Genomic DNA, 18,202 nt, shown 5'->3' with positions numbered 1-18,202 from the left:
TGAGACAAAGTCTCGCTCTGTCACTCAGGCTAGAGTGTGCAGTGGCACGATCTTGGCTCACTGAGACCTCCACCTCCTAGGTTCAAGTGATTCTTCTGTCTCAGCCTCCTGAGTAGCTGGGATTACAGGCATGTGCCACCATGCAAGACTAGTTTTTTATATTTTTAGTAGAGATAGGATTTCACCATGTTGGCCAGGCTGCTCTCCAACTCCTGACCTCAAGTAATCCTCATGCTTTGGCCTCCCAAAATGCTGGGATTACAGGTATGAGCCGCCGCACCTGGCCTGTGACATTTCGAATTATGTTAAAAATTAATTTCCTTACTAAAGCACCATATTAACACCATGTTTCTGGATGTAGTTTCAGCTGAAATTTAATGTAGACTTGCACAGGTACAAGTACTAGATTTCTGCATATTAGAGATAACTGTGTGCAGCAGTTAATACACATAAAAATGCCCAGCTTTCACATACCTTTGCCCAAACAGCTGCAGAGAGTCCCAGGATAGGGCTGATGGCCATTATCACAAGGGTGAGCTTCCATCCTCTAATGAATCCCACTATGAATCCTGCAAAAAACGTGGCTACTGCTTGAAAGAACATTCCAACCTTGTCACCAATTCCTTCACTGATTTTGGAGATGTCACTAAAAAAGATCACACCTAAGTGGTTACAGGCAGGAGGTCTTTAGTTGGAAAGATGAAGTAGACATCCAACAAACACATAGACAAATAAAATTTGTTCACTGACTGCAAGCCCCTTTCAGAGTCTTAGCCTCTTGAGTAACATCTTCCCCACCTAAACACCGCACAAAGGAAGAAATTCAGGATTAGCCAATGCTTCTAATAAGTTAGTATCATTAAAGTTGATGCTACTGAGTCAACCCTGTGAGAGAAGTATGAACATTTTGAGCTTATAAATCAACTGTTTTAAAGCAAGAATTAAAAAAAAAATTGCAACTGTAATAAGGAAGAGTAACAGGGAAGTATTACTGTATTTTTATTATAGGGAAATAACAGGGAAGAGGTCCTCGCTTCTACCCTTGTCCCTATTCTCAACCCAGTCTATTCTCAACATGGCAGTCAGTGTGATCTTTTGAAAATGCAAGTCTGACCATGTTACTCCTCAGTTCAGAAACTTCCAACAGCTGCCATTTCACTGGGCAAAAGCTAAAGTCTTTGCGGAGGTTTATAAGACCCTAAATGTCTTGCTCTTCCCTTTTTTTTTTTTTTTTTCCTGACTTATTTGCTCACGATGCCATTGCCAGGACTCCCAGTCAGGATAGTTTATCATCTATCTCCCCCTACTGGAATGTAAGCACCAAAAGGACAGAGATCTGTACTTTGCTCACTGATATATTATGAACACGTAGAATGGTACTGAGCACATTAAACACCCTCAAATGTTTGTTGGATAAGTGAAGAGTCGACAATTACTAAAGCAAGTCTTTTTGTAAATTAATTCAATCATTTATTCATTCATTCAGCCATCTTTATTGAGAGTCTAGCACCTGTCAGATCCTGCAGTAGAAAGTTCCATGAGAAATAAACAGGTATAAGATGTGAGCTCGGTCCTCAAATAAACCTACCATGCCACTTGGGGGAAAGCCAACATGCAATGGCACAGGCTATAGATGCTGCCAGACATGGCTGCCAGATGATCAATTTCTAATATACATCAGATGCTCAGTCTAGTATCTTTTTTCATTTAAAAATCTTTCCTTGACAAATTTTCACATAGCAATTAATTTCTTTACTAAAATGTGACATTAACAATGCACCTACTCTGTTAGCCGTGTATTGAGTTCAGTGGTGTCGTTGATGTCAAACCATCCTATTTCCTGTCGTAGAATAGCATGAAAAAACTTTTGCCTAATTTTCCTGATCTGTCGACCAGCTGCCAAAGTCCAAAATGAAACTTGGATATAGGCAGCAACAAGAACTCCAGCACCCAATCCTGAGTAGTAATATGCATATCTGAAAAAAATGAGAAAGGCTCTATTAAATATCATCCTTTTTTTTTCTTTTCTTTTCTGAGACCTAGTCTGACTCTGTCACTTAGGCTGGAGCGCAGTGGCACCATCTCAGCTCACTGCAACCTCCACCTCCCGGATTCAAGTGGTTCTCCTGCTTCAACTTCCTGAGTAGTTGGGATTATAGGCACACAGCACCACGCCCAGCTAATTTTTGTATTTTTAGTGGAGACGGAGTTTCACCCTGTTGGCCAGGCTGGTGTCAAACTCCTGACTTCAGGTGACCCACCCACCTCAGCCTCTCATAGTGCTGGGATTACAGGTGTGAGCCACAGTACCGGGCCTACCATCCTTTATTCATCTCTTTTAGGAGAAATTTTCAGAATTGGAAATTAGTCAATTTACTAAACTGATAAAAAAAAAACTGTATAGGACATTATAATAAACAGACATTATTTTTTTTATTTTCTTAAATTATAAAATAATAAGCTCCATGACTGCAAATCTGTTTACTTGAACTGTTAGCCAAAGAAAATGAAAAAATTTTTGTTGTTAACTGCAAAAAAGTTAATGATTCATTTTTAAATGATATTGATAATTTGTGGATACAATTTAACTCCTCTCTCATAATTATATTTTAGATTTGTATATCTTATTGTACTGAAAAGTTCACTACTATTTACATATTACAAATATAGGAATAAGCAGACTGAACACGTGAAATAGTCCTTTCCATATTGATTTTTCCACATTCTTTATAAAAAGAACCAAAAAACTTTCTTCCTATTTGTCAGAATTTGAAATTTAAAAAAATAATATGCTAAAATGTCATGAATTCAAACTAATTTGGAATGGTTTTACCAAATTAGTAGAAAGTTAGTATAAAAAATAAGTACATTTCACTACTTTCAAATTTTTATTATCTAATTTTCCAAATGCTTCCAGATAGTCACCTTTGAGGTCTCCTTTAGCATACAGATAGCAGTTATTACAATCAGCAACTTTTCTGTGGAGATATACAAACCTCATGCTTACGGGGCATAGAGATATCTATTGAGAAACTAGAAGGAGGAGAAAATGTCATAAATGACATTATTGGATCAAATGACAAAATCGGAATACAGATGTTATATTAAGATAAAAGTATTAAAATTTACTTAAGCTGATAGCTGTACTGTGATTATATGAGAAAATATACTTATTCTTAGGAGCCACACTGCAGAAAAGGGTCATGATGTGTGCAGCTTACTTTAAATTGGGAGTTGGGAGCGAAAATGATAATAATAGGTGAATCTGGGTAAAGAGTATAGTATGCATGTTATATTTATATTCTTACAATTCTGTAATTTGAAATTATTTTCAAATGAAACTTTTTTTAAAAAAAGGTACACCATATATATAAATTACCTAGTCATTTCTTCTTCCAGAATTTTGCCTAGATTTAGCAGCGACAATGAAAAGTTCACTAAATAAAAAAAAAAAATAAAACAAAACATGTTAAAAGGTCAAACTAGTCATAGGCATTGCCAGGTTTTAAAAATATATTAATTCAAACGTATGAAAGCTAGAAGATGTTGTCGTTAAGGTTCTCTTTAAAAATATTCTTTACTTTGCACACTCAGGTGCATTCTTTTCACTTTACTCAAGTAAAGAGCCTAAGGGTTTAGGTACCAGACATTAAGGGCCAAGACAGGAGAAGATAAGCCCTCCCAAATCTTTCCCGATCCTCCCAGTATCAGCCTTCGGCAAAGCAGCCTTCTAAGGAAGCACAGAGGAGCCACTGAAGAGACAAGGAAGCCACAAAACACACAGAATACAGAAGAGGGAATAAGAAATAGATAAAATAAGAAATGGGATTTAAGAGCCCATTTTTTTTTTTGGCAGCTCAAAGCACTTTACAGATATTTCAATAAATTTTATTTTTATAACTGTGTTTTTCTTTACATGTCTTGTATGACATAAGTAAGGGAAAGGCTAAGTTACATCCATTCCACAGGAGAAAAAATTAGACAGGGAAGATAACTGAGTTGCTCAAAGGCAAGTCGGTGATCACTGGCAATTAGTGAATATCCTGCATTCCACCCCTTGTTTACCAGCACTGCTGTATTATTATCTATTAATTTGAGCTTATTTGATAAAATGTCAATGTACCTTTCCTGATTTTCATGTTTTAATAATAGCTAATGTTCATTGTGCATTTATAAATTAGTAGGCACTGCTCTGAATACTTTAGGTGTGTTAATTCATTTAATTATGAGGTAAGACTATTTTACAAACCCCCATTTTATAGAAGAGGAAATGGAGGCACAGATAACTAAAGTAACTTACTCAATGTCATACAGCTAGTGAGTGGCAGAGCTGAAAGCCTGCCCAGGCAATTTGGCCTATGCTCATAACACTATACTATACTGATTTATTCATGTGATAATGACTTATTTTTACTTTTTAGAAAACACAGATGAAAAAATAAGCAGCCTACATCTACTGCATTCACAAAATAATAGGATAAAATATTCCCACAGCATTGTTGAGAAAACACATCAGGGTACATATTTCTCATTTTCCATGGTCCTAGCAGAGAAATTGGTCTCTGTGTTCCTTCACCATGTGTAAATAGCCCAGGGGTCATGTTTTCATGGTGCTGTGTATCCTCCTTATCTTTTTCCAAAGCAAGAGAAGGTTGAACTTTATTTAAAACTCAAACTACTGTCAGAATCTGGCATCTGGCCCCAACTGCGGCATAATCTTTCTCCCAGGATTAAAATGTCTACTGTTGTTCACAGTGAAATTTCTGATTATTAATCTAGCTCTTTATAATCAATCAGAATCTTGGAGATTCATACCCTATTTTACTTTTCTTCTTATCAGTTCATTTCTGTGTGTTCATTTCCATCCTGAAGTTTTGAATAGGGCAAATTGGAACGGTGTTTGAAACTAGAGGCAGACAAGCTATTCTAAAATCATTGTAAAAATCATTGTGGTTTTTAATTTCCCTGAACTGAAAAACTGGGTGAAATCTTAAATAAGTTTTTCTCTCTTTCAACACCTACCTCAAACTTTTACATTCTCTCAATAAGGATATTGATATGGTTTGGATGTCTGTTCCCTCCAAATCTCATGTTGAAATGTGATCCTCAATGTTGGAGGTGGGGTTGATGGGAGGTGTTTGGGTCGTGGGGACACATCCCACACAAATGGCTTGGTGCCCTCCCTGAGATAATGAGCAAGTTCTTACTCTGTTAGTTCATGTGAGAGCTGGCTGTTTTAAAAAGCTTGGCCTCTCCCTCCTGCTCTGTCTCTCTCCATGAGACACATCTGCTCCCCATTCACCTTCCCTCATTGAGTAAAAGCTTCCTGAAGCTTCACCAGAAGCCCCAAGCACATGTGACTCTTCCTCCTAGGAAAGAATCTATGAATGTTTCAGATTGGACCTGCTCCTTTCTCAGAGTCCCAAGAACGGAAATCTAGTGCTGGGTTAGTAGCCTGAGGAGCCCCAGAGCTCCCGAGAAACTCAGAGTTTCTGTTGCATGAAACAAAGGTGAACTAAACATATGTTGATGTGTTGCCTAAAGAGTCATGGCATTCTAGATCTGATAAGGGCCTAGTCCTGGTCTTGTCAGATTCTTCCTATTCTGCTTCAGTCTCATAAACAATCTCTACATGGTCATTTGGCTTGGTGGTTCTTAACACTGTCTCTGCATTTGAACTACGTGGGGAGCTTAAGAATTACAGATGCCCAGGCTCCACTCAAGCCAAATGCAGCCAGAATCTCTGGTTGAGTCCAGAACATCACATTTTTAAAAAGTACCCCCCACCAGACCCAGTGGCTCCCATCTTAATTGAAGCACTTTGGGAGGCTGATGCAGGAGAATCACTTGAGGCCAGGCGTTTGAGACCAGCCTGGGCAACGTGGTGAAACCCGCCTCTACAAAAAATTGGCCAGGCATAGTGGCAGGTGCCTATAATTCTAGCTACTCAGAAGGCTGAGGCAGGAGGATCAGTTGAGCCCAGGAGTTCACCCAATATTTATTGATCATTTACTATGTTCCAGACACTTTACACAAATCATCTCATTTAATTCTATCAGTAAATTTATGCTTACCTTTCAAAGGTGAGACAAGTAAGGATTATAGAGGTTAAGAGACTTGCTCATGGTCAGGTCACACAGCTCATGGGTGAATAAGCAGTGTATACATTAAGGATTAAATAGGGAAACATAGTCTTTATTTTCCCTTTTGAGTATCAAAGAAATCAATGACTGCCTTCCTTGATTCTGCTCAGGACTTCTTTTTTCGAAGGGGAAAAAAGAGAGGTATCCATCACCTCAAGCATTTATCCTTTCTTTGTGTTACAAACAATCCAATTATATGCTTTCAGTTAATTTTAAATGTTGCCTAGGACTTCTTTTACCACATAGAACTATTCATCATAAAACAAAGAGATGGTGTTTGTTCAGGCACCCTAGGCACTATGGACAGTTAATGAAGGTACCTTGGGGCTCAAAATGTCTTTTTTCCCTCAACCAAGAGGCAACGCAAGGACAATCAGGGTGCAGCTGTTTCCCCACGGAATTTTCTAGACTACTATAGTCACAGAGACTTAGCATAAAAGATGCCAAGTCCTTGATACTCTGCAGAAAAAAAAACTGTTTTCTCTGACTCTGTTCTTAATGTTTTGGACGCAGAATGTCGTGTGCATAGTTTCTGCACAACTGACTCATTGTGAGGGAACAACCCTGTCATGGAGAAGCTTTATTCTGTTGACAAGGATGGGCTTTGCTCACAATAAGTCATTGTCGGACCCTCTTGTAATTTAAACCTTTTTTTCTTCCAACATTCCCTTCTCGTTTGGCTCCTATTAAGTCTGGTTGTCCAAGCATCTAACAATTCTAAACAATAGACTAAGTAAACATCTATATAAGATGAGCTGGAACCTCAGCTAAGTACTCACTCTATCTGCTCCCAACCCCTGTGATTTTTGCTAAACTCTATAACTCTCACATCAATAAGCGGTCTGGATTTAGAGTGAGTATCCTTTAAAGATTTCATTGTCTCCAAAGAGGTATGAGAATATTATTTTTACAAATGACCAAAGAATGGATGTTGGAAACTCATAACATTTGAGGAATGTCCCATTCTAAATCCCACAACAGCCAGTAAGCCTAATGAGAAACATGGCTATAGGGTACCAAGTGTCATAACAGGGGTGTTTATAATTCGGAGGCTACCGAAACAAAGCTGGCAGCTCTTGCGAGTTTATCACTGCGGCAACTACAGGTCTGTAAGTGACTTGCTTGTGCCATTCCCCGGAGAGACCTTTAATTTGGCCATGGGCACAGCCCATGGCACCTCTCTTCCATGTCCAGTTTCAAAGCCATTCAGTTTCATAATTAGGTACAAGTTAAAAAACAAAAACAAAAACAAGCAAACTGCTCCAAATAAGAAAGTTGGGAATTATTCTGGTATTAGTAAAAACAAAAACAGAACTAATGAAGTTGGTCCAAAAGAGAAATCATCTGTGATAAGTGAGTTGCACTGTTTTAATCTGACTTTAAAATTTTTAATTATGATAAAATACATGCTACATAAAATTTACCATCTTAACTATTTTTAAGTGTATAGTTCAGTAGTGTTAAGTATAGTCACACTGCTGTCCAACAAACCTCCAGAACTTTTCCATCTTGCAAAATCGAAACTCTATACCCATTAAACAACAGCTCCCCACTGCCCCTCCCCGCAACCCCTACTGACCACCATTCCACTTGCGTTCCTATGAATTTTGCTTTAGATACCTCATAAAAGTAGAACCAAACAGTATTTATCTTTTTTTGAGTGGCTCATTTCATTTAGCATTATATCATCAAGGTTCATCCATGATGTAGCATGTGTCAGAAATAAGTTATTTCCTTTCAAAAAGCTGAATAATATTCCATTATATGTATCTACCATATTTTATTTTTCCAACCATCTGTTAACTGGATTTTTTAACCCTGTGTAGAAGCCATTTAAAATTTTTTTTTACTTTAAATTTATTTTTTATTGGTAAAAGTGTATATAGCAACAGTTACAAGTGAGACTACAGGGAGACAGCACACCCACCCATTTTCAAAGCCACTCACTTTCTTTTCCTAGAAGTAATCATTGGATTCTCTACATTATTTCACAGATATTTTATGGACATACAAGTGCTTCACTGGAAGGCTAGTGTGAGTCATCAAGAGAGAATATCTGCAACACTTGAAAGGAGGTGCTAGACCATACATGATCAGATAAAGCTGGGTCTCTTATTCCACAAAAATATTCTATTGTTGCTCTAATAAATGGTGGTTTGTGGTTTGAAAATCAGGCAATGTGAAACCCAAAGATAATTTCAAAGTAGAGGCAGTGGAGAGAAGCTGCTGACAATTCAGGAGCGGGAGTAGCGTCTTTGCAGTTTCTTTTCTTTTCTTTTTTTTTTTTCGAGATGAAATAAGATGAAAATCAAGGGCAGGTGGTGTAAGTTCCTCTAGAGCCATTGTCCTGCTACTAAGACCAAAGGGCTGGGTGGGAAACCCAGCTCTGCATCTGGAAGATCAGACCACTTAATAGACCCTTGAGCATTAATGTGCATAAATGCCTCTCTGATTCACTGTGGGGAGGGAAAGGTCTTGCTGAAATACTATTGCTAATTCAGTAGGTCCAGGATGTGGCCTAGGAGTCTGCATTTCTTTTTACTTTTCTTTTTAAAATAATTTCAATTTTTATTTTAGATTCAGAGGGTATATGCACAGGTCTGTTACACAACCATATTGTGTGATGCTGAGGTTTGGCATATGAATGATCCCGTCACTGGGTAATGAGCATAGTACCCAGTCTTTGTTTTTTCAACCCTTGCTCCCCTCCCTCTCCTCTCTAGTAGATCTGTGTCCATTGTTCTCATCTTTATGTCCATGTGTACCCAATGCTTAGCTCCCACTTCTAAGTAAGAATATGCAATATTTGGTTTTCTGTTCTTGTGTTAATTTGCTTAGGATAATTGCCTCCAGCTGCATCCACATTGCTGCAAAGAACACAATTTTGTTTTTTGGTTTTTGTTTTTTTTGAGACAGAGTCTTGCTCTGTCATACAGGCTGGAGTGCAGTGGCGCAATCTTAGCTCACTACAATCTCTGCCTCCTGGGTTCAAGCAATTCTCCTGCCTTAGCCTCCCAAGTAGCTGGTGATTTTGTATTTTTTATGGCTGTGTGATATTCCATGAGAAATAAATTTTTAACTGAGGTGTCTCAATATGGGCATCATCCTGCTCTATTTGTATATGAAATTAATATGTTGTAAATCTATAGACTTGCTAGGAAAACAAATAGAAAATTCCTACCTCTCCCATTTCTTTAGACTTTTTAAACTATCTATCCTGCTACAACCTCATGGTGTTTATGTTAAAGTTTTGGTCACTTGTCACAAATAAGCAAACCATTTACAACTTTCCCAAGCACTTTTTCTTTCTAATCGTCTATACTGACGCTATAATATATATGATAATGAGCATGGTTTGGATGGCAGAAGGACTAGGTTTGAATTCTGTCCTAACACCCACCAGCAGTGTAAGTATGGGCAAGTTATTTGTCCTCTCCAAGCCTTGGTCTCATCATCTTTCACAGAAAATAGGATCACCTGCTGTGCAGTATTGTTCTTGTGAGGGTAAAGTGCAAAAATGTATGTCAAGTGCCCCTCATAGGACCTAGCACATAGTAAGCACAATGAAAAATTTTATTATGAAGAGGTTTTTTTTTCAGACAATATTACTTGAGAATAAATAAATAAACTGTTTTTTATAGGAGTTTGCTTTAAATATTCAAAAGATGCTTTTACTGGATTTTTAAAAGGCATTAATATTTATCAACATTTATGTGAACATTCTGCTGTACTCATCAAGCAATCCTATTTTCTTAGGAAATTACAGGTAAGGCCTACAATAGTAACTAAATATGTAATTCTCAATCAGTGAACACTGGAAATTCTTATTCAATGCTATCTAAATTATATAGTATACTTTTCTTAGATATCTTTGCTAAGAAAGCTGCCTTTCCTTTACCAGCATTTTGAAAACATTCTACCATCTGTGCAACAGCAAAGCTTCACTGAGTCTTCTCCAGCCCCATCCCCACAAGGTCTCTTAGAGAAAAGAGCCCTCGGCCTTGGTAGAAAGCATGAAAATCCTCCTTTCTATGTTGAATTTTGTTACTATGAAAATAACTGTGTCAGCCGGGTGCAGTCGCTCACACCTGTAATTCCAGCACTTTGGGAGGCCAAGGCGGGTGGATCATGAGGTCAAGAGATCAACATCATCCTGGCCAACATGGTGAAACCCCGTCTCCACTAAAAATACAAAAATTAGCTAGGCGTGGTGGTACACGCCTGTAGCCCCAGCTACTAGGGAGGCTGAGGCAGGAGAATTGCTTGAACCCAGGAGGCAGAAATTGCAGTGAGCCAAGATTGCTCCACTGCACTCCAGCCCGGTGCCTGGTGACAGAGCAAGACTCTGCCTTAAAAACAAAACAAAACAAAACAACAAAACACAACCATGTCTATTGGAACCTCACTCTAATGCTATTGTCAGGGCCCCTCTTACTGATAACATTAACTTAGGGGACTCTTTTGGCTCTTCAGTAATTATAGTCCTTTGGGTGAATTCCAAGGAACACATTAAATCCATTCACTCTTTAGTGAAGTGCCATCTCAAGTTCCAGTCAATCTAGTTGATCCAAAATTAGAGACAGAAAATGGGCATAATTTTTTTAAGGTGAAGGGGAGAGAAAACAAGAAATCCCAGAAACAGATCTATAAGCTAAACACAGCTAAGAAGTACTGCCATGTTTAACTGATGTGTTTTGAAACCTAACAGCACTATTAATGGGATGGATACTGCATGGATATACTCCTGTTACATTTCCACTGTTCCCAAGTAGAGTGACTTCCTTACTTTATTTAGAAGCTTCCTGTGTTTCCTTCATTTGTATTAAAAGTAAAATAACAATACATGTATTTCTTGAAATTTAAATGAGCATTTGAACAATTTTCTGAGAATTGTACAACTCCTTCTATGATATTTGGGGTCATCCAGATATCCAAAACATTAAACAAGATGATAATGAATAGCAAAATCAACTCCAAAACTTTTACCCAGTTAAAGAAAGGCTATGGATTATTTTTAAAAGGTAAAGAAATGCTTACCTGGAAAGGAAAAGTTTCCTGAAGTATCAACAAATTTATCAGTCATATCTCCAAACACTATCATCATGATGGGGAGACCTGATCCGTGAGCTATGGCCATGATGGTACCCAGGGACATAAACAATTTATCCTGCCAATCAGAGTATCGAAACTAAAAAAAGGAAATAAAATCATACTTAGCTGTGGAATGGAATTTCTCCTTTTCCATAATTATGTGTTATTTGGATGTGTATTTAAAGTCAGTACTTTTTTAAAGAGTTGCAAATGAATGTCTTAGAAAAGGAGGTCTTCAAATCATTAACAGCTTAATTTCATGATTCTGTTTATTTTGTATTCTGTGAAGAAATCAATCTAATTCTGTTTAATCGGTATCTGATTTGAGCAAATAATTACAATACAATCAGAAGGGATAAAGGTTTAAGAAATATTATTTGATTTCCCAGAGCTCCTGAGGTAATAAATTAAGGACAGCCAGGGAAAGACATTAAGTTTACACACACACACACACACACACCCCACACACAAACACACCACATCCTTTAAAAAAGCATTCAGAATATTTCAGAGGGAGAATTTAAAATAGGGGGAAAATAGATGCTCTGAGTTCTGATATAAGATCCTTTTACAAGATTTGAGTTAGCTATAAAAAGGCGATTCAGTAGTGAGGCACAACAGACATTACAGTGTGTCTATATATGTACTTTAGGGAAGTCTTGCTCATGGAAATCCTTATGCAGAAAATTTAAAAAAAAATTATTTTTCACCAGTGTCACCTGCCAAGTTTGCAGAACCTTGAAGGGTAAGAGGGAGTTCCCCAGAGAAGAATCAGCAAGTGTAGAGGAAGTAGGAAGAATTTAGGCTTAGAACAAGAAGGTAACTAGAAACTACATGGAATGCTTAAGTAACTGCTGGCAGTGGAATTCCTGAAGGGCACAGTACGAAGTGTGAGAGAGGATATTAGAGAGAGAGAAGGCCTTGCTGGTGGACCACGCCGAGGATCTTGGGCGCAGTACTGCCTACAAAGGGGAAGGGTGCTACCACTTGCCGCACTGAAGTGCACAACCCCAAGAACTAACCAGCAGATCAGTGTCCTAACACTTAAAAGGACTTTGTTACTGTCTTTTCAGTCCTCTCCCATTTCACACCGTTTCTCTGTTTTTGATTGACCCATTTTTGGTTCTCTTTCTCTTTGTTTCTTCTTTCCTCCTCTGCCTTCAAGACTACATTTTCCACCTCTTACCTTTCCATTTCTATAGCTTCCTGTCTTTTTTTTTTTGTTTCTCTTCTCTCTTTTAAAATGTTTTACTCTGCCCATTCCCCAACCCCAGCCCTCTTTGGGGACAAGTAACAGTTGTTGGGAGAGTGGGTGATGAGTCAGGCTTGGCTCAGTGGAGCCTTTGAAGGCTGAAGTTAAGTCAGACTGGGTCAATACCCCTGGTGAAGCTGAGGTTAGAGGCACATGGTGGAAAGTGAGTGTGTGTGCAAACCATTCTCAAAGAGTTCCAGAAGTTCAGACAAGGTTTCAGGGACAGGGACAAACTCCATCATCAAACACACAGGGCAAGCAAGAGAACCGAAAGAGACAAAGGGTCAGAAGCCAGAGAAAGCTTGGAATAAAACATGGGAGCAGGTAAAGTCAAGAGCCAATGGAGCTGGGTCCCTAAAATTGTTACAAAGGGACTAGTGTCCCAAAGGTTCATTTTTAGCAGTTCCGGGAAAAGGAAAATAGAACACTTGGGTCTGTCAACCACAGTTTAAAAGCACAGGGTCAGGTTGTTAACATTAAAAAGCATTTTAAATGTATTCATATTAATTGAATACAATTTTACAGCCTCTAAGCATGCATTTAAAATTAGGTAAATTTCACAGCAACATCCTAAGTAAACCTAGAGTTGTTTTCAGTGATTTTCCACAAAATAATATATTTTCAACTCCTGTTAAAGCATAGTTTTATCCTCAATCTCTTTCAGGAGAAAAAAAAATCTATTAAGATATCTATTAAGAGGTGAAATAAAGATTAAATTTAACTTAAACTAAAACTTTTAAATTCAAATGAAAATTTCTGTTTCTACATTAATATTTGTAGAATTTTATTTTCTGTAGGAGGCAGATTTAAAACCTATGCATTAAAACCAGCTTTCATTTTATAAACATTTTATTCACCAAAGCACAAAATTTTTTAAAATTGTCCTTACTGAGACTTTTTAAGCAAACAAATAAACAAAAAATGGGGGAGAAGACAATGAATAGGAGCTTTGTGGTTACATGAGAAGTACACAGCAATGTTTGAAAGTGTGGATGTTTTGGTGCCTTTTTATCCATTTAATTACTAAGTTGGATTTCAGCTGACATGACACTTAATTCTAACTTCTTTGCCATCAAATAATGGCTGCCCTGATTGAAACACATCATATTGACTAAAAATGGGCAAAGGCTTTCTTGCGCTGCCTCTGTGAGACATACTTCAAATGAAAACCAGAATAGGAGATTACTTCCAAAAATATTGTCTTGTCTTCTACCAGGAGAAAAGCGCTGAAAACTGTTTTCAGCACAATCAGAATCCCTAATAGTTACCCCTTATTTAGACATTTTTTTGGAAGCCAAATGTGAATGTAGATTTCTTAATTTAAAATTAATGTAGTTAACAATTATCTTCTTGATATGCAAGCTTATTTGAAGCTAAATTTGGGGTGAGGGCTTGTGAAGCAAATGCAGAAACTCATTTTCCTGAAACTGTTGAGTTTGCATTGTGCCACTAACACAGTTCCCATTTTCACTTTCCTTGCACACCAGCTAGCTCTGCCCTGTGTCACTGCCAGCCTGTTACTTTTTAAAAACATCACCCATCTTGAGAATGTGGGTCATTGAATAATAAGCCAAACCTAGACAGCACAGGTGCAGCAAGAACAATTTATTGCTGACTGCAGACAGTTTTTTCTTGTTGTCGTTTTTAGACAGGGTCTCACTCTGCCACCCATGCTGGAGTGCAGTGGTATGATCATAGCTCACTGCAGCCTCAGACTCCTATGATCTTCCTGCCTCAGCCTTCCAAGTAGCTGGGACTACAGGCTCACACCACGATGCCTGGCTAATTTTTAAAAGATTTTTATTTATTTATTTTTTGTAGGGATGCGATCTCACTATGTCGTCCAGGCTGGTCTCAAACTCTTAAGCTTAAGCAACTCTCCCACCTCAGCCTCCCAAAGTGCTAGGATTACAGATGTGAGTCAACTCACCTAGCTAGACAATCTTAAAGTACTTGCTCTAAAGGCAATTGATTCAATACTTAAATTTGAATAAAAGGCAGGATTATTCACATTAAACATTTCACAGCTTACCAATGTTAATGGTCCAATCAATTTCACTTTCTTCATTTTTTTCCTGTTTTGGTTCCTGTAAAAAATATAATTGCTTAAATTGATAACTGTTATAAAATGTTTTACAGCCAATTGAACATAAATGTGTTTAGTTATGACATTCAACTATTATAATATTTTCAAACATAAGAATGATATTCACAAAATGTCAAAAATAATTTTGACATTATTCAGTTTAACAAACACTGCAAGTACAAAAGTAACTGTCCAAGGTACTACAAGGATATATGAATACATAAGAAATGATTGCCTGCTTTACAGAGCTCACATACACAGGGAAGATAAGTATGTTAACAGTGTCCACTAAGTCAATTAAATTATTCATTTTCTAAAATTAAAAAAAAAATCATGTTGATTTAAAATTAGGAATGACCATTCTTCTGAAGGATTGTGGGGAGTGGTGTCAGGGAATCTTGCTGATACCTTCAAAGTACATCTAGAATTCTGCCACTTCTCACCACTTTCATTGCTGTCCCCAGCCTAGTCTCTCTACTTCCACCTATGCTGCTTCAGTCTATCTTCAACTGGCAGTCAGAGGATCATTTAAAAACACTAGCTATACATTACTTCTTTTCTCAAAAACTTACAATGGCTTTCCTTTGTCTTGCAATTAAAGCCAAAATCCTTGCATTAACCTCTAAGGCCCTACACGATCTGTTTCCTTATTTCCTCTCTGATCACATCCCTACTCCCAAACCTGCTTACTCTGCTCCAACCTGCCTGGACTCTCTGCTGTTCCATGAACTTACCAAACATGTGCCCAACTCAGAACTCAGGGTCTTTGCATTGACAGTTACCTTTTCTAGGAATGCTCTCCCACACAGCCGTATCCTCTCATTTCTTTCAACTCCCTGCTCAAATATAGCCTTCAAAATAAGATCTACTCTAACCACCCTACTTAAAATTGCAAAGTACTCCCCACCTTGCACTCCTGATTTCCTTAGCCTGGATTAATTTTTTTTCCATAGCATTCATTACCTTCTAACATTGGCTGTAGTTTACTTATTTATATGTGCATTAGTTATGTCTGTCTTCCATACTATAATATAAACTCCATGAGGGACTGTGTGTGTGTTTGTATGATGAGTTATACATATGGTGATTTTTATGTATATGATGATTTTATATATATGAATATTTTTACATATATATGATGCATTTATCCAGGTAAATGATAAAGTTTTACTGATAAGATGATATCAAATTATATAAAGTATTGACTAAAATCACTGGACAAACATCTTCCCCAAATATGTTCAAAAGAACGTGTCACAGGCCATAGCAACATGATTAGAACAAGCATATAACTAACTTGATTGAAGCAAGCTTAACTTCCTTTAAATATATAATCTTTGGTCAGCTTTTATAAAAATTAGTCTCATGACATTTGATTTCATAACCTTGTCATCTTAACTTATTGTTAACTTTCTGTATTTCTCTTTTTAGCCCCTTTCTTCTTTCCAGAAGAAGCTGTGGGCTTCCCCTCTGAGGACTTTTCTGGGTTCTGAAGTGTTACTACACTTTTTGCAGGGATAGCTCCTTTGTACATGCATCAAATGTTCAGCCAGTGCGATACATAAATAGCCTTCTTTATGAAAATGCCATCTATTAATAGACTCACAGTCAATCCCAGCCTAAACAGCCAGCAGATGAAAATCATATTTTTCTATTGGAAATAACACCATCTATCACTTTTTCAATTCTATATGGCAAAACTAAATTTTCTATGAAAAAATACCATGATACTTAGAAGAAATACAGCAAGGTCACTGCACAAACACATTAACAGACTAAAATAATGCTTCAGTTTAAGCATCAGATAGGCATGTTTTCAGTTAGCTAATCAAGCCCCTTGCAGCTTGAGGACAAACTACAGAAACTGATAAATTTGTCCCTCTGGGTGATCACTTGACACAGGTCAATTATTTCTGGGTAGCCTGGCATGAACTCAGAGACTGTAATAGCCTCATAAACTATTTCAGGCTAAAGGGGAAAATGATTCACTATTCCCACAGTGAAAGAGGAAACAAAGACACACGCCATTGACTGCGAGCTTCTGCCTGGCTCCATAAAGCCTGTGAAGTGAGCTTAGCAAGGGCCAGGGAACTGAGAAAGACACTCAGGGAAAGGAAGCGCTATTTCCCCCTTGGACTTGAACAAAACTGATTCGGAGGTACGTAAGGTCCCCCTCGCCACCTCTCCTCCCAGAAAGAAGAAATACAAACAAGCCTGGCAATGGAAGGAGGGGGAGGAGTAAGACTCAGAGGAAGAGACATAACGGGATGGGCAGGAGGGGAGGGAGTTTTTGCTTTACTACCCTGTTCAAAAGGCACAGCCATCAACAGCAGATGTCTGACACCCTATAAGCTGGAACAATTAGATGATGCATATGAAAGCCATTTGTAAAAGTTTTAAGAATTACATAATATGAGAAATGGTATGCAACACAGATATTCATTGAATCCCTCCTGCACAAAGGGTAGGGAGCACTTTGCAAGACAGCCTTTTCTTCCTGAATCTGTTCCAAAAGGAGCCTCAGTGATATTCTTTAAGACCACCTAACGCTTTTGCTCCAAGGTCAGAACCGGAGGCAAAGACCCTTCAAAGAAGCCTCCAAAACAAAGGTCTTCAAAGGCATCAACGGATTACAACTTCTTTCCAAGGGTGAACTTGACCCTGCTGATCCGCGTGTAACGGAAAAGCCAGTGGCTGCTGGGGATGTACCTGCTGCTGCCCAGTTCAAAGTCGCCCTCCTCTCTCCCACGGCGCCGGGCTGTTCCGTTCCTTGCCGCCTCAAGATCCATCTTAGCCTGGGGAGAAGCCACAGCCTCAGGTCCAAGTGCACCCGCTCCGGCTCGGGGCGTCCCGCCGGGCGCACGGCTCGCGGGGCCCAGGGACTCTGGATGGAGGTCCCGCCACTCCCGCCCCGCGCCCCACGTCCCGGCTGTTCCCTCGAGGCCAGGCGCGCCCGGGCCTTCCTCACCTCGGACCTCGCGCGTGTCTGGCAGAGCCTCTGGGCGCGCGGGCGCTGCAGCAGAGGGGCCTGGACTTTGCTCGCCGCGGCCTCGCCCCCGCCCCCCACGCGCGTCCGGCCTCAGAGACGCCTCCCGCTGCAGCCAGGGCGAGGGCCCCGGCCCCCAGGAGCAGCTCCGGCCGCCCGCCGGGCTCGCTCTGCAGGCCAGGCGCCCGGCCTGCAGCCCTCGCGGCCGGGGCGCCCAGCTGGGGCCGCCGCCCACCCTGGCGACTTGCCAACCTCTGCCGGGGCGCGCCACCTGCGGCCGATAAGGCGGCCGTCAGCCTGGAGCCTGGGGTGGAGGTGGTGGAGAGAGAGAGAGAAAGCCACCCAAGCCCCCCACAGGTGACTGTCACACTCCCTGGGCGCTCAGCTTTCTTTTTAAACTCATAGGGGAGCCAGTTTCCGGATGCCCAACAATAATTGGGCTGCCTAGGACCTAGAGAGAGCAGTAGACTCTCTTGCTTTCGCATCCCCAGTTCTGGTCCGGCGGCTCTGAACCCAATCATCTCCAGGGACAGCCAGAGTCAGCCAGGGCTGGCCCGAACCAGAACCATCATACTATGCTCCTTGGGTAGGAAGAACTGTCAGTGCCTTCTTAGCACTTAGAGACATAGAGCTTAGGGGCAGAG

The 18,202-nt window shown here is 39.5% G+C and overlaps 1 protein-coding gene across 6 annotated transcripts in view; it reads right to left on the bottom strand.

Annotated features, from left to right (window-relative positions):
- ABCB4 (ATP binding cassette subfamily B member 4) overlaps window positions 1–17,644 on the bottom strand; it is a 66,603-nt gene extending 48,959 nt beyond the window's left edge. For 3 of the 6 annotated variants that reach the window (XM_017536504.2, XM_017536506.2, XM_017536505.2), the window contains exons 1-7: window positions 17,541–17,644; window positions 17,282–17,367; window positions 14,519–14,573; window positions 11,181–11,331; window positions 3,380–3,437; window positions 1,785–1,976; window positions 475–646 (exon numbers count right to left, since the gene is read on the bottom strand). In XM_017536504.2, coding sequence (XP_017391993.1) covers window positions 475–646; window positions 1,785–1,976; window positions 3,380–3,437; window positions 11,181–11,331; window positions 14,519–14,573; window positions 17,282–17,361 — 708 coding nt within the window. In that variant the 5' untranslated portion in view covers window positions 17,362–17,367; window positions 17,541–17,644. Of the gene's footprint in view, window positions 1–474; window positions 647–1,784; window positions 1,977–2,925; window positions 3,008–3,379; window positions 3,438–11,180; window positions 11,332–14,518; window positions 14,574–17,281; window positions 17,368–17,540 lie in introns of those variants that run through there. The other 3 variants (XM_037741342.1, XM_037741343.1, XM_017536507.2) reach the window with 3 other exon arrangements.
- Window positions 17,645–18,202: the final 558 nt, after the last annotated feature.

Source organism: Cebus imitator, unplaced genomic scaffold (assembly GCF_001604975.1).
Source record: "Cebus imitator isolate Cc_AM_T3 unplaced genomic scaffold, Cebus_imitator-1.0 Scaffold98, whole genome shotgun sequence".
Classification (NCBI taxonomy): domain Eukaryota; kingdom Metazoa; phylum Chordata; class Mammalia; order Primates; family Cebidae; genus Cebus; species Cebus imitator.
This window is presented reverse-complemented; position numbering and strand designations above follow the sequence as displayed.